Source organism: Haplochromis burtoni, unplaced genomic scaffold (genome assembly GCF_018398535.1).
Source record: "Haplochromis burtoni strain Fernald_Lab_line unplaced genomic scaffold, NCSU_Asbu1 Contig_112, whole genome shotgun sequence".
Classification (NCBI taxonomy): domain Eukaryota; kingdom Metazoa; phylum Chordata; class Actinopteri; order Cichliformes; family Cichlidae; genus Haplochromis; species Haplochromis burtoni.
The window spans coordinates 1,537,910-1,553,434 of record NW_024582473.1 but is presented as its reverse complement, the minus strand read 5'-3'; the positions used below and the strand labels follow the sequence as shown (position 1 = coordinate 1,553,434).

The 15,525-nt window shown below is 39.9% G+C and overlaps 2 protein-coding genes across 2 annotated transcripts; both read left to right on the top strand.

Annotated features, from left to right (window-relative positions):
* Window positions 1–345: 345 nt before the first annotated feature.
* On the top strand, window positions 346–9,446 carry LOC102306627 (carbohydrate sulfotransferase 6). Its single transcript, XM_042223484.1, has 2 exons — window positions 346–918; window positions 1,239–9,446. The coding sequence occupies exon 2, from the start codon at window positions 1,323–1,325 to the stop codon at window positions 2,517–2,519; it is 1,197 nt and encodes a 398-aa protein (XP_042079418.1). The 5' UTR covers window positions 346–918; window positions 1,239–1,322; the 3' UTR covers window positions 2,520–9,446.
* Window positions 9,447–9,644: 198 nt separating this feature from the next.
* LOC121814979 (carbohydrate sulfotransferase 6-like) lies at window positions 9,645–12,932 on the top strand. Its single transcript, XM_042223495.1, has 2 exons — window positions 9,645–10,257; window positions 10,578–12,932. Exon 2 carries the CDS (start codon window positions 10,662–10,664, stop codon window positions 11,898–11,900), a length of 1,239 nt encoding a protein of 412 aa, XP_042079429.1. The 5' UTR covers window positions 9,645–10,257; window positions 10,578–10,661; the 3' UTR covers window positions 11,901–12,932.
* The last annotated feature ends 2,593 nt before the right edge of the window (window positions 12,933–15,525 follow it).

The following is a 15,525-nucleotide window of genomic DNA, read 5'->3' as shown; positions in this document are numbered from 1 at the left end:
TAACATCTGATGCAGACCTCGGAGAAAATAATAATCATCGCTTATAAGAACTCACAAATGTCACCGAGTTCCTTAAGGGAAATTGCCAGAATTCTCGGAATGGACGTGAAAGTATATGGGGGGGGAAGGAAAATATAAATATATATATATAAATATATATATATATATATAGTCTTCAACGAACAGGATTCACAATGTGGTTATATATAAAATAAAGACATTGCCTGTTCTTTATCTTTATGACTTGTAGGCTATCTTTATGATATTGTACCTACAATTTAATCAATCCAGCCCTTTAGGCCAGTTAAAATATCTGTTTAACTCTTGAGCATATATAAAAGTTGCTGTGTTAAAAACTGATGCGGCTTCTACCTTGTGACAGCCAGAATGTTGTTTGTAGCTCAAGATGAATTGATACCATTCGTGAGTGAGGCATTAGACACTTTTCATATATTATAATTCAACAAATAAGTGTTTTACAGGTACGGGCAATCGCTTTTTGGGAACATCCGAAATTACTTTTTGGCAGATGATCATATTTTGGCACACCAGAAGATATAAAACACAGACAGAACCACAAGATAATTAACACATACAGAGCAAATGTCTTAAACGATGTCGGCAGTTGGGTAAATGTAAATTACGGCTTTTTAACAGTTCTGTTCCAGCTTTCGAACATCCCCCAGCTGACCTGTTATGCCGGAAGGTGACGATAGCATCGGCTGTGCCAGTCCCCTGCCACACCGTCAACTCTGTGCATGCAAGACTCCGCCCAAAATCTCCGCTTTTTACACGCCCGGGGACTAAAGAAAATAATTATCCGAGCAGCAGCATTTGACAGAGGAAGCGGAGAAGGCGAGGAGAGCTCCCCTGGGATACTCAAAGGACTGTGGACACGCTCTGTTCTGCGATGCTACGGTAGATTCTACAGCCCAGAATACTGGATAACCTTTAATTTAATAATAACAAACAAGGGAAACAGAAGGAGTATGCAAGATTTTTTAAGCTAAAATTCTGTGCTGATGAAATGACCCTTACAAAAAGTATCACTGGTTAATGTTTGCCGTTTCGGTTTAGTTTCTCCACCATATACAAAATTGTATCATGTGATTTAAAACGTTTAAGAAGGTGGTTCACAACCAGTGGCATGCCAGGTTTTCCAGCAAAGACAGGATTTGCAAACAAATTGGTATTTTATAAAAAAAATAATTAATATTATTTGTGTATTTTTTATGCAGCAAAAGAGACACAGCTTAAGACAAGATTGAAGAGAGAAGAATTCGCACAAAGCACCACTGACTTGACAGCAGCTCACAGCCATAATGTTGCACTACAGAGTGAACCGCAACACCATGAAGTTCCAAGTGATCCTATTTGGGGCAGCATTGTTGCTGGTCAGCGGCTGGTACATGCAGCTCAGCCTCTATGACCCGCAACCCTCCAATGACAAAGTCCACGTTCTATTATTGTCATCATGGAGATCAGGCTCATCCTTCCTGGGCCAGGTATTCAGTCAGCACCCGTCTGTCTTCTATCTTATGGAGCCTGGCTGGCATGTGTGGACCCAGCTGAGGCAAAATGGTGCACGGGCACTTCGAATGGCAGTGAGGGATCTCTTACGGAGCGTGTTCCCGTGTGACTTCTCAGTGATGGAGTCCTACCTTCCAGAGAACCCCAATGTGTCGTCTTTGTTTATGTGGAGTCACAGTCGAGCTCTGTGCTCACCACCAATCTGTTCTCTTACACCACGTAATCAGTTCAGCAACCAGACTCTGTGCCTAGAGAAATGTGGTGCTGAGGGACTGCAGGGGGTAGAGCAGGCGTGTGACTCTTACTCTCACGTGGTGTACAAAGATGTGCGGCTCTTTGAACTGGAATCACTTTATCCACTTTTGCAGGACTCGAACTTAAATCTCCGCATCATCCACCTGGTCCGAGACCCACGGGCAGTTGTGCGGTCTAGGGAAGAGTCAGCCAAGGCCTTTATGAGTGATAACGCAATCGTCTTGGAACAGAAACGCATTAAGGAAGCAGAGGTACAGTATCAGGTCATGCAGGAGATTTGTCGCAGCCATGTGCGTATCAACGAGAGGGCGGTCCTGAAGCCCCCTCCGTTTCTAAAAGGCCGCTACAAATTGGTTCGCTACGAGGACATGGCACGCAATCCACTCGAGGAGATCAATGCCATGTATCAGTTTGTAGGTCTGGAGATGACCACAGAGCTGGCCACATGGATCTACAAGGTGACCCACGGAAAAGGCAAAGGCTCTATTAAAGAGGCCTTCAAGATCACGTCGAGGAGCGCTACCAACGTCTCCCAGGCTTGGCGCACCATGCTGCCACACAGCAAGGTCAGACGAATCCAGGAAGTGTGTAAAGGGGCCATGTCGTTGCTCGGGTACAGGACGGTGAACAGTGAAAAGGAACAGAAGAGGCTTGACATAGATCTCCTGGTGCCACGGGAACCCTATCAGTTCAGCTGGTTGCCTGATAAAACACAGCACCCTAACAACAATTAGAACTGGAATGACAAAGACTTGTTAAAACAGGAATAAAAACAGACTTTTTAAAGAATGGACTACTCAAAGGACCGGATAACGGTACCACCCTGCCCTGGTTCTTCTTGTTTCGGAGGCCGAAGTGGGGACACCAATAATACCAAAACTGAAACCATTAACTCTGGGGTAAACCAAGGTCAAAAGCAAGAAATCAAACTAATCAAAACTAGGTCTGCTGTTGGTGTCAGCTGCTGTCAGGGGATGTATGGAGACACAGTTTTTGAAGTGGCCAGTTGACAGTGGGGGCCAATCAGCAGATGCCATTTTGAAGCCAGCCCAAAACAGCTCACCCAATCAGACAAGGGACATGTATAGTCTCTTAAAGGCACAGACCACACACAAAAACAGTCCACAGACTCACTGACAAAATAATTTATGACAAAATGATGTAACATAACCAAAATCCTGATTTATGATGTGCCACATTAAACACACAGAGCCGGCCATTGGCCGTTGCATGCCACATTGTTTTAAGCATATGCATCAAACCATTGTCTCCTGAAGGCTTGATTCATGATGATAATGATGCTATTTGATGCTTTCTAGTGGCTACTCTTGCTCTTCAAATCCCTTATGTGCACCTCAAGGACAACCAAGATGTATAGAACAAATAAATACAAATGTTTCCTATGCAAAGTCTTTAATGGTGCAACACGATGCATAAATACTGACCAGCCTCCAAGTATCACCAGCACCTGATGTGTTAACGCACTAATAGCACTTAGAACTGAAGGGCTACTCATTTGGCACCTCACATACTTTTCTCATGCTGATAGTGTGAGAAAAGTTAAGAAGCTGCAGAGAGCCGTGAGAAAATGCATTAGCACAATGAAACGCACCTACCCTCTCTTAGCAATGTGCATATTATTAATACGGTACAGCCAGGAATCTCACTAACTGGACTCAAGCTTAATTCATCCCGCAGTAAAAAGTAATGGGCGGAAATCACCAGACACCCTGCAGTATAAAAAAACAGGTATTGACAAAAAATCATGTTTTTTTTGCTCCAAAATGAGTCAAGCACGCCAACGCTGTTACTAAAACCTGCCATAAATGTTGCTTTAAGATGGAGTCAGTCTGCTGTTACTCTGCAAATGAATGTCTGACACATCAAAATATATTGATGTAACTGACAAAAGTCTCACAGCATGGGATAGATTATCTGTTCCTTCTCAGACCTGCTCTCAGCTCAGAACTAACAGCATTATTTTGCATCCTGGCTCCATTTAAGTGCCTGAGAATTTAAACATTATTTTTTAGCTTCCACTTGAAACTCCTCACTTCCACGGTGTATTGTAGCTATGAAGGTATGCATTCATGAAGGAGTGGAATTAACATGTTTACTTAAACTGGATAAAAGTGCTCAGTGTCATTATTTACATTTGTTTACGGGATCTGTCTGTTTTATTGATTAATACTTGATTACACTGAAATGTCTTTTAATGAGTAGCAAATGTTAAATCACGTTGATTTATATCTTTACAGTAAGAGAAAAAGGATAAATGAACTACTGTTAATCGTGTTTAGGGTGCTTTGTAGTAAAAAATGTACATTAATTTTTTTAATGCATAAAAAATTGTCACGGGTTTTTTTTTTAAAGATGGACTTCAGCTATAACTTGGTGTGAGTTTTGTGTTTCATATATGACTTAGTGTTCTGATTGAAACAATATCTTCACTTGTACATTTTTGGAAACTTGCTATGAAGTACAGAAGTGTTTTACATCATGGAGTAAAATACATAACAAAGTATTGTTTATTTGAGATGATATGTACTCTGATTTAAGGTTTATTTCATCAATGGGAACTTTAAATGGGTTATTCTGCTCATTAAAAACACTGGTTAGAATCTATTTTGTACTGGTTCGGGTCTCTTTTCCATAAGCAAAGATAAAATCTTAAATACACAGACTCAAGATCTCAAAAGGAAACTAGTGCTCTCCAGTTTGAAGGGATGGGCGGTCCAGCAAGCTCAAAGCAGAGCAAAGAGTAGTGGAAAAATTAGAGGCATGTTTTGACGTGAAACTGAACATGCGTTGGAGAATACCACCACTAATCATCTGACCATAGAGCCCTGTACTAGGAAGCATGTTCTCAGAAGAGTAAAGAATAAAAATAGTACCGTTCACAATACATAAACAACATAGTTAAAATAAAAGGTCACAGGCGGACACTGCCAGGGCCTAACATTTACTGTGAGATGCAAAAATTTACACATGGGTTACTCTGTTTCAAAACAGCCAACGTTCAGAACACTTCCTGTTCGACTGTCTCTGTTTTACGTTCATGGTAGAAAATGTGAAATGGCTGTTTAAAATATTAAAAACAATTTCAAGCTGTCCTGGAAAGTTGCATATTTGAGCACAAATAATTCAAATAACTTTCTTATTTAATTAATATTTCACTACAATACAAAATTAAGGATATAGAATACTTTTCAACAAGAAAATGGCATTTATTGTAAATAAAATGCCATTTTCATTCACTTTCATGTTGATTCTAGTAACCATGGCAGGTTATCTTTGACAGTCTTTGAGATATTCATGTTCAATCATTGTAGAAGATTTCACTATGCAAAAAAGGCCTGAAAGCGGCTCAGAAGACCTTGAAAAACATATGGATCTGAGAGTATTTGATATTGCAAGATTGTGCAAGAGAATGTGAGAATGCTAGTTGAATAAATGTACATTTCACCATATTGTTGTTCACATAGGAATCTGGTTTAACACGAGAACAACTGACAGGAGTCAGCAAAAGGTCCCCTGTCACTGGTGGGTGTCTTTTTGGGTTTTTAACACTTTGCCTGGAAACAGGTATATTCTGGCATGGTGACGGACGTACGTACCTGCTAAAGAAAGTGGAGTTGCATACAGTCTCACAGAGAATGGTTTCCTGAAGTGTTCTGAAACACTCTATGGCAGCAGGGTTTAAGTCTGAGGATAAGGAGCTCTGCTACCTCGGTACTGTGGAGTGGAGCGAGTGCAATCGATTGTCCATCATTCAGTGGCGCTCATCGACTCAAACCTCCAGATTCTGGCAAAAAAATGGTTCCAGCTTCGTTGATCCTGCTGATGCTGTCCACGAAGTATTGAATGGATTTTGAAATTTGTTTCCATACCCTACCATCAGGGCAACACTTCACACTTTCATTTCACAACTTGATAACACAATGTCCTTACAAAACAGTTTTCATTGTCCTATAGCCTGAAATCTTACATCAAGCATCCTTACCAGGGGCGTCAAACTTCTGGCCCGCAATACCATTAAGCTCCTTTTTCATTAGTACCTACTTGGATTGACCCACCACAACTTGACTCTGATCCATTGGTTTTCCATTACAATCGAGTGCTACCTAATGTGTGTGGTCTTCGTCATAGCAACGCTGACGAGAGTCCTGTGACATAATTAGTATGTGACATGAATGCTACAACAAAGGTGGATGTCGAGGCAACGATGTAACTGTTGCTCAGTCTGTGGTTTTTTGTGAGACTGGATGAACAGAGCATGGTTTTTGTAGCCATTTTCCTCATTGCTGGATTTCAGAAATAGCAGCTTTGATTTTTGTGAATAACCCACTGAGTGATGCCACTGACCAGCCAATTGGTGGCACGCACTCTGGGTATGATGTCATATTTTAGTACCTGCTTGAATTGCTTGGAACCCCAGCTGAGCAGTTACTATTCTGCTATTCTGTTATATATAACTGGTCTGCAAGATAATTTCATATGTCAGCTATAAATGACCCTTTGGTATTTGCATGTAACTGGCCTGCATGATATGCCCATGGAAGTAAAGTCCCAAAGTCCAAAGTGGACTTTGGACAGCAAATTTCAGGACAATTATGACATAATCTTTCAGAAAACGAGCTTAAAAATAACAAGTCACTTAAAATATTAATTGACTCAGATGACTCTCTGATTTTGAGAATCAACTTTGCTGCCCTTTGAAATCAGTGGAGGATAACAGCACTGTGGTTGCAGATAAGTATTTCTAATAATCGCCAAACTGCCTATAATTATTATTTTTTATTATTTTAATTATTTGGTCTTTTGCAGAATGATACCTAGACTACCTAGACCTTTGTCATATCAGACAAAGAAAAGCGGATGTTGATAAGTCAGCATATCTGCTTGTAAAATAGCTGAAATAATTAAGTGATTATTAAAACATGCATTATCTTCCACCAATCATCCCTCTTGATAAAAGACAGCACACTAAATGTTGTTACAGAAAGTATAACCGGTATAATGGGAAGCTTCTGAAAGTCAGGGGTGTTGAGTGTTTTAGTGTGTGCGGGTTGCAAAAACAATGAAAAACCTGTCAAATCCTCTCTTACAGTGACACGCAGCTTGTTCTGCTACATGCTCTTGTTTGGTGACGTACCACAAACTTGGACAGTCTTTCCAGTTGTTTTGCAATTTCGATGTGAGCTCATGCTTTAACGGTAACTGCAAAACCTGATGAATGACTTCTTTGTAGCTGCACACACGTATGATGGATATTTCCCAAACTCTGATTTTGACAGACTTACGCGCTCTAAGAATCGGTGTCCCACTGTGTCATGCTATCACGACTGCTGCAGATGCACTAGATACTGTTAAATTAATAGTTAACCTGACCTTGGTTCTTACTGCAGTAAGCCTTGATGTGGGTATTTACGTTTTCGTGATCAGACTGTATGACAGAACTTTATGGCTGTTATACTCACTGCTGTACCTCTCTCAACTTCCTCCATATATATTGACAACTATTTCAATTAGAAATTTCACATTTGGATGCATCACTCCATCAGACCTGTTGTCACTGATTTTTGAGTCCAGTTCTTTTGGCATCCCTCAGCCTTTCGTCCCTGTTCCACACAGTGACCGTTCGAGTGAAATCATTTCTGATGATGCTTCAGTGAAAAGTAGATGAATCAACCGAAGGGCCAGACACATCACTCAGGTCTGGCATCTAGATTTCTTTCCCCTGTGTCTTAAGGACTTAAAGACTACTAGGTGTCTTCTGTAGACAGGTTTTCTGCTATTAGCTCTTACTTGTTCAGTGTGTTTAAGAAAGCCAGTACTTGTCCTTAACTGTAAAATCAATAAAAAGTAGTAAGGTGTCCAAAGCAGCGGTTTCCAGCATATGTCGGATACATTTACATCCGTAAATGTTTGGAAAGTGACATGAAGTTGTAACTTTACTTCGTAAACCATCTCTGTGAATTTGAAATCAAACGATATGTTATTGAAGTCAGTTTCCACTCAAAAGTAATCGTACAAACTATGATTTAAGGCACAACAAAGAAGGGAAAAAAGTATTTGTACATATGTTATGTGCTTCTGTTATGTGGGGTGGCTGTAGCTCAGGAGGTAGAGAAGGTAATCTACTGACTGGAACGTTGGCAGTTTGATCCGTTTGCTGCTTTGATCTATATGCCAAATATCCTTGAGCAAGATTCAATTGTTTTAAGAGTAAAACACTGGCATAGAATAAATGTGTCATTCACTGTAATGAGTGAGAGAATGAAGTGTGCTAGCTACTATTGCTTTCTATTTCACTTTGTAAAACGAGTCAATCAAAAATTGTATAGGACTAATGACAGCAATAAATATTGAAATGTATCCCTGTCTGTTTTTAAGAACCTTGACAGCGTCACACTGTAAGAGGATGAGGTTTTCTTAACAGAGGATATCACTGGGATGCCATGGTTTGCTTGAGTCACTAATAAACATATCGTATTCTTATTTTCATGCTTTCTCTGTATATCCAGTCTACAAAGCTGTATCCACTAAGAGAGAACCTGGAATATGTGTTTCGTTTTGCATTAAAATAAAATAATTTCCCTAATACCCACATTCATTGGACTATATGTTTCTGTGCAATTTACTGATGTTCCCTATGCAGTCAATCATGAAGTTACTGTATGGAAAGCAAGACAGTAAATACATTCAATGACTGCATGTGAGTGTGTTTTAGTGTGTCTGTGTGTGCGAGATGTTGCTCTGAAAACATGAATGTGTGAAGCCATTCGTCACAGGTTCCCAAAGACGAGCAAAAGTTTCAATGATAAAACATTTGGATTTGGTAGACAGACCGCCGCTCTACTTTTAAGATTAGGCTTAAAACTTCTCTTTTATTAAAGCTTAGAGTTAAGGCTGGATCAGGTGGCCCTCAATCCTTCCTTGGCATCATGGGCTGTCCTGTCCCCTCCCTGATGGACAGTTGTTAATCCTGCTGCCTCAGCAGAGCAACAAACACTATCGAGGACAGCTCCCACCCTGGTGTTGACCTGTTCAACCTGCTTCACCCAATCCAAGGACCTCCCTCTATACACACACTAAACTACCATAACTACTGTGCAATACTTAATTAATGGTAAATATATAACACTCTTTTCCCGATGTTTGAATATTTGTTATTTTTGAATACTGTTCATCTGTATATAGTGCTGCATAACTATGGACTTCACTCTTCTTTCTTTCTAACATGTCTGCGGTACGGGTATACCATGTTTACAGGTACGGGTATACCATGTTTACAGGTACGGGTATACCATTGTATATGTTTATAGTGACAATAAAAAGCATTCTATTCTATTCTATTTACTCTGCAATAGGTCAAGGCTGCTGGGGGATTTCCATGACGCATTGTTTCTTCACTCGCTGCGTGTTTTTAGGCCTCTCTTTACGCATTTAATCATTGGTTATTCACCTCTGCCTCTCTTTCACCGTGTCTTTGTCCTGTTTTCATCCACTCAGCCCCAACGGCAGTAAGTGGCATTTTTGCTGGTCTAGTTCATAACATCTGATGCAGACCTCGGAGAAAATAATAATCATCGCTTATAAGAACTCACAAATGTCACCGAGTTCCTTAAGGGAAATTGCCAGAATTCTCGGAATGGACGTGAAAGTATATGGGGGGGGAAGGAAAATATAAATATATATATATAAAATATATATATATATATAGTCTTCAACGAACAGGATTCACAATGTGGTTATATATAAAATAAAGACATTGCCTGTTCTTTATCTTTATGACTTGTAGGCTATCTTTATGATATTGTACCTACAATTTAATCAATCCAGCCCTTTAGGCCAGTTAAAATATCTGTTTAACTCTTGAGCATATATAAAAGTTGCTGTGTTAAAAACTGATGCGGCTTCTACCTTGTGACAGCCAGAATGTTGTTTGTAGCTCAAGATGAATTGATACCATTCGTGAGTGAGGCATTAGACACTTTTCATATATTATAATTCAACAAATAAGTGTTTTACAGGTACGGGCAATCGCTTTTTGGGAACATCCGAAATTACTTTTTGGCAGATGATCATATTTTGGCACACCAGAAGATATAAAACACAGACAGAACCACAAGATAATTAACACATACAGAGCAAATGTCTTAAACGATGTCGGCAGTTGGGTAAATGTAAATTACGGCTTTTTAACAGTTCTGTTCCAGCTTTCGAACATCCCCCAGCTGACCTGTTATGCCGGAAGGTGACGATAGCATCGGCTGTGCCAGTCCCCTGCCACACCGTCAACTCTGTGCATGCAAGACTCCGCCCAAAATCTCCGCTTTTTACACGCCCGGGGACTAAAGAAAATAATTATCCGAGCAGCAGCATTTGACAGAGGAAGCGGAGAAGGCGAGGAGAGCTCCCCTGGGATACTCAAAGGACTGTGGACACGCTCTGTTCTGCGATGCTACGGTAGATTCTACAGCCCAGAATACTGGATAACCTTTAATTTAATAATAACAAACAAGGGAAACAGAAGGAGTATGCAAGATTTTTTAAGCTAAAATTCTGTGCTGATGAAATGACCCTTACAAAAAGTATCACTGGTTAATGTTTGCCGTTTCGGTTTAGTTTCTCCACCATATACAAAATTGTATCATGTGATTTAAAACGTTTAAGAAGGTGGTTCACAACCAGTGGCATGCCAGGTTTTCCAGCAAAGACAGGATTTGCAAACAAATTGGTATTTTATAAAAAAAATAATTAATATTATTTGTGTATTTTTTATGCAGCAAAAGAGACACAGCTTAAGACAAGATTGAAGAGAGAAGAATTCGCACAAAGCACCACTGACTTGACAGCAGCTCACAGCCATAATGTTGCACTACAGAGTGAACCGCAACACCATGAAGTTCCAAGTGATCCTATTTGGGGCAGCATTGTTGCTGGTCAGCGGCTGGTACATGCAGCTCAGCCTCTATGACCCGCAACCCTCCAATGACAAAGTCCACGTTCTATTATTGTCATCATGGAGATCAGGCTCATCCTTCCTGGGCCAGGTATTCAGTCAGCACCCGTCTGTCTTCTATCTTATGGAGCCTGGCTGGCATGTGTGGACCCAGCTGAGGCAAAATGGTGCACGGGCACTTCGAATGGCAGTGAGGGATCTCTTACGGAGCCTGTTCCAGTGTGACTTCTCAGTGATGGAGTCCTACCTTCCAGAGAACCAGAAAGAGTTGTTTATGTGGAGTCACAGTCGAGCTCTGTGCTCACCCCCGGTCTGTCCTCTCATGCCACGTAATCAGCTCAGCAACAAGACACACTGCCAACAGAATTGTAAACCTCGGGACCTGAAGATTGTAGAGCAGGTGTGTGGCTTTTACTCTCATGTGGTGTACAAGGAAGTGCGCATCTTTGAGCTAGAATCCCTTTACCCACTATTGCTGGACCCAAACTTAAATCTCCGCATCATCCACCTGGTCCGAGACCCACGGGGAGTGGTGCGGTCTAAGGAAAAGGTAGCTGAATACTTAGCGAGTGATAACGCGATCGTCTTGGAGCAGAAACCCATCAATGAAGCAAAGGTACAGTATCAGGTCATGCAGGAGATCTGTCGAAGCCACTTGCGTATCAATAAGAGGGCGGTCCTGAAGCCTCCTCCGTTTCTAAAAGGCCGCTACAAACTGGTTCGCTACGAGGATGTGACGCGCAACCCAGTCAAGGAGATCAAATCCTTGTATCAGTTTGTAGGTCTGGAGATGACCACACAGCTGGCCACATGGATCTACCAGGTGACCCACGGAAAAGGCAAAGGCTCCATTAAAGAGGCTTTTGACATCACATCGCGAAGCGCCACTGACATCTCTCAGGCTTGGCGCACCATGCTGCCACACAACACGGTCAAACGAGTACAGGAAGTGTGTGAAGAGGCCATGTCTTATCTCGGGTACACGATGGTAAACAGTGAAATAGAGCAGAAGAATCTCTACGTAGATCTGCTGGTACCACAAGAACAGCTCAGCTGGTCACCTGATAAAACACAGCACCTGGACAACAGTTACAACAAGAATGACAAAGACTTTCTGACAGATGGACCGCACAAAAAACTACATTAGGGTACGACTGTTAAAAACAGAACACTGTCATAATGTCCATTTTTAAAGCGCGGACACTGTAATAAGACTGAAATGTGAAAAGGCAGCACAGTATTCTGTTAATGTACATTTAGTGTTTGCATGCCACGATCACATGACTTTTCCTGAAGTGTCTCTATAAGTAGACAAAACTTATAGTTATTTATTTATTCATTGCTGCAAAAAGAGATTGTAAAGTACACCAACCAACCTGCCATAAATGTTGCTCATCTGATATCAGTCTGAAAACAAGTGAGTCAAGTTGACAGTTATACATCTTTTAATACAGCAACAAACTCTGAGAAATTAATGAAAATCAAATATCTCTTGCTATCTGCACAGACAGAATAACATCACATATAAACATCATAGAACATTTAATCTGTGATGATACATTTAGGCTTGACGTTGAAATGACTTGAATGAGTAGCAAATGTTAAATCATGTTGATTTATCTCTTCAGAGTAAGAGAAAGTGGGTAAATTAACTACTATTAATTGTGTTTAGGGTGATATCTGTGAAAATGTTGATAGTGGTTTTTTTGAGCACATGAAAAAATGCCAAACACTTACACTAAAGATGGACTTCAGTCACAACTTTGTGAGAGTTTTGGTTTTCCTACATGACTGAGTGTTCTGAATAAAACAATATCTTCACTTGTACATTTTTGGAAATTTGCTATATTTTGCAATATTTTACATGATAAGCACTTAAATTTGAGGTTTATTCAATAAATGGAAACTTTAAATGGCTTATTCTACTCATTAAAACACTGGTTTTGAATCTCTTTTGCACTGGTTTGGGTCTCTTTTGTATCAGCAGAGTTGAGGTTTTAAATACACACACATAAGATCACAGCACTCTCCATTTCAGAGAGACTTAAATGGACAGGTAGTTCATGAAGCTCACAGGCCATGTTGGATTGCCTTGATTCAATAGTGGACATTGGTTGCACACAAATGTTTTGCTTTGGCAGAAACTTAAACAACTGAGTTAAATCAACACAACTTTTTCATATTCAATAAACCTGTGCATTTTGTGTTCATAAAACGCGATTGAAACATGTTCAGATGAAGTAAGTTGAGCTCTTGGAATATTTTAATCCTTCACAATTTTGTCATTTTATTTCAACACTATTCAATAACTTTTACCCCAATACTACTTGGTCACTTAAATACTACATGTCTGTCTTCATATTACATAATGTTCAACAAAGTCTAGATCCTGGTTACCATAAAAATTGAATGGGTCTTCAACAACTACCATCCTCTATCTTTATCCTGGTTGCAGGAGGGCTGGGAAATAACCCTGAAGTGATAGGTTACAAGGCAGGGTACACCCTGGACAGCTGACCAGTCTATCACATAGAAACAAACAACCATTTACACTTACATTCACAGGTAATTTAGAATCACCAGTTAACCCTAATAACTGCATGACTTTTAACTTGTGGGAGGAAACCAGAATACCCAGAGAGAAACACTGCAAACTAGCCAGAATGAACCCAGGACCTTCTTACTGTGAAGCAACAGCACTAACCACCATGCCAACAATCTAGGAAACACAGGAAAGACTATGATTTCCTGTATTTGATGCAGAATTTTTTTGTTTTTGTCCTTGACAGGTTAATCCACAATAAATAGCAATAGCATGCACGTGGTGTGTGTGTAGTTGTCTGCCTCTTATAACTCCAGTGATTTTCCTGCAGTTTGAAATCTTCGTGCGATCTTGTGAATTTCATGAGTTCAGCAACTAACCACTCTTACTAGATTGTATCATGTCATCTCAACAAGAACAAATTAAGTTGTTGAATTTCGTACAGATCCTTCATGATTTAATTACGTTCATAGAAACATGAAATTATTGTGTTCAAATTACAAGTTAGACTTTTTTAATGTAACAACCACCCAATTTACTTTTTCGGTATACCAGAAAAAGTAGAGGTGGCTGCTCGACTTGACTGACATGGATGCCTATCTGCTCTAATTAAATGGGTTGAAGAAAATAGTCATGCTGTGAGTGAGACAATGCAACGACGACAAAGGGCTACGCACTATATTGCGCGAAAACATTTTGAATGACCGTCCCATTACATTAATTGATGATCGCAACAATTATCCCACTTACGCCAAATCATTCTTTTACTGAAAGGAAAACCAGTTCTCCCACCAGGAGTTTTCAAAAGGATTGAGCAATATCTAAGAAGATGGAAACAAATTCAATAATTGGTCCATTTCTTCTGGAAAAGATGGACTTGAGAATATTTGCCATTGTTGCGAGAAAGGCAAGAATGGAACAAAGAAAGAAAAAGCCTTTCATCTGGAGACGATGTTGCGTAGTTCATCCCAAAGCACCACGTTGTTCCCACATTTCTTTGAAAAGTGCTTGAGGTGTATCCTGACAAAGGAGGACTCGTTTGATCTGGGGGTCTAAAAAACTAAGACAAGGATCGTTGAAAGGCTCTTGACCAAAATTCGCCACCTTTTTGAAGTCAATACAAATTACGATGGTTAATTTGCAAAAGGTTTCGTTCTTTCTTCGTTAAGTATTTGTTGCCTTTGTAATTATTGAAGTAATGGCTCTGTTATTTTTGTGAAATGCGAAATTGTTATGTGCTCTGCCAAAGAACAATTAGGGGCCAGTGTGTTGGAGCCATTTCATGTTTTTGGTGTTATTGCAACTTGTCAGCACAAGAGGGAGTAGTAACGCTACTTGCCACTTTATCATGACAGACTTTGCTGTAGACAGGTTTGCTGCTTTTGGCGTCACTTGTCATGTTTCCTCATATGTATCACACACTACAGCAAAATATGGCTCATCTATTAATCCTTACCGTGACAAAAGAAAAACAAATTTAATGGAGTTACGGGAATATGAATGCTTGTCTTAGAAAGCCAGTACTTGTCATATACTGTAAAATCTATGTATATCTGTAGTAAGCTGTCCAAAGTGGGTGTTTCTAACATATGTAGGATACAGTTACATGCACAAGTGTTTAGACAGTGACATAATTATTGTAATTTTACTTCTGTATGCCATCACTATGGATTTTAAATTAAAGAATCCACTTGTGATTGAAACACAGACTTTCAGATAAAGGTGTTTAACAAAAGTATTGCATTAACTGATTCTGAATTTCAGCAACTTTTAACCTACATTCTCAGAGTCTCAAAAGTAATGATACAAAGTATCACTCAAGACAAAACAAAGAAGGTTTGGATTGAATAAATATGTTTCTATTATCAGGGGTGGCTGAAGCGCTGTAGCTCAGAACATAGCGCATGTTATCTACTGATTAGAACGTTGGCGGTTTGTTTGCTGGCTGCCCTTGGTCAAGATGCCTCCCATACGTGAAACAACTGAACACAAGGCAGTTATTAGTATAGAATAAATGTTAGTCAGTTCAGCGACTCACTGTGAGAGAATGAGGTTTACTGTAGAGTAATGTGTGCTATTATTAGTTATCTGGGAAGGTTTTTCTACTGCAGTAAAATATCTTTCTATACTGTGTGAAAGACTTGAAACACGTGTCTGTGATTCCATATCTGAGCTTTTTGTTTCTGTTTCACTTTGTAAGATGAATCAGTCAGAAACTGTTCCTGACTAT

What these genes read in the sequence shown, in the direction of transcription:
- LOC102306627 (XM_042223484.1), top strand. Translation starts at nt 1,323, where the DNA reads ATGTTGCACTACAGAGTGAACCGCAACACCATGAAGTTCCAAGTGATC.
- LOC121814979 (XM_042223495.1), top strand. Translation starts at nt 10,662, where the DNA reads ATGTTGCACTACAGAGTGAACCGCAACACCATGAAGTTCCAAGTGATC.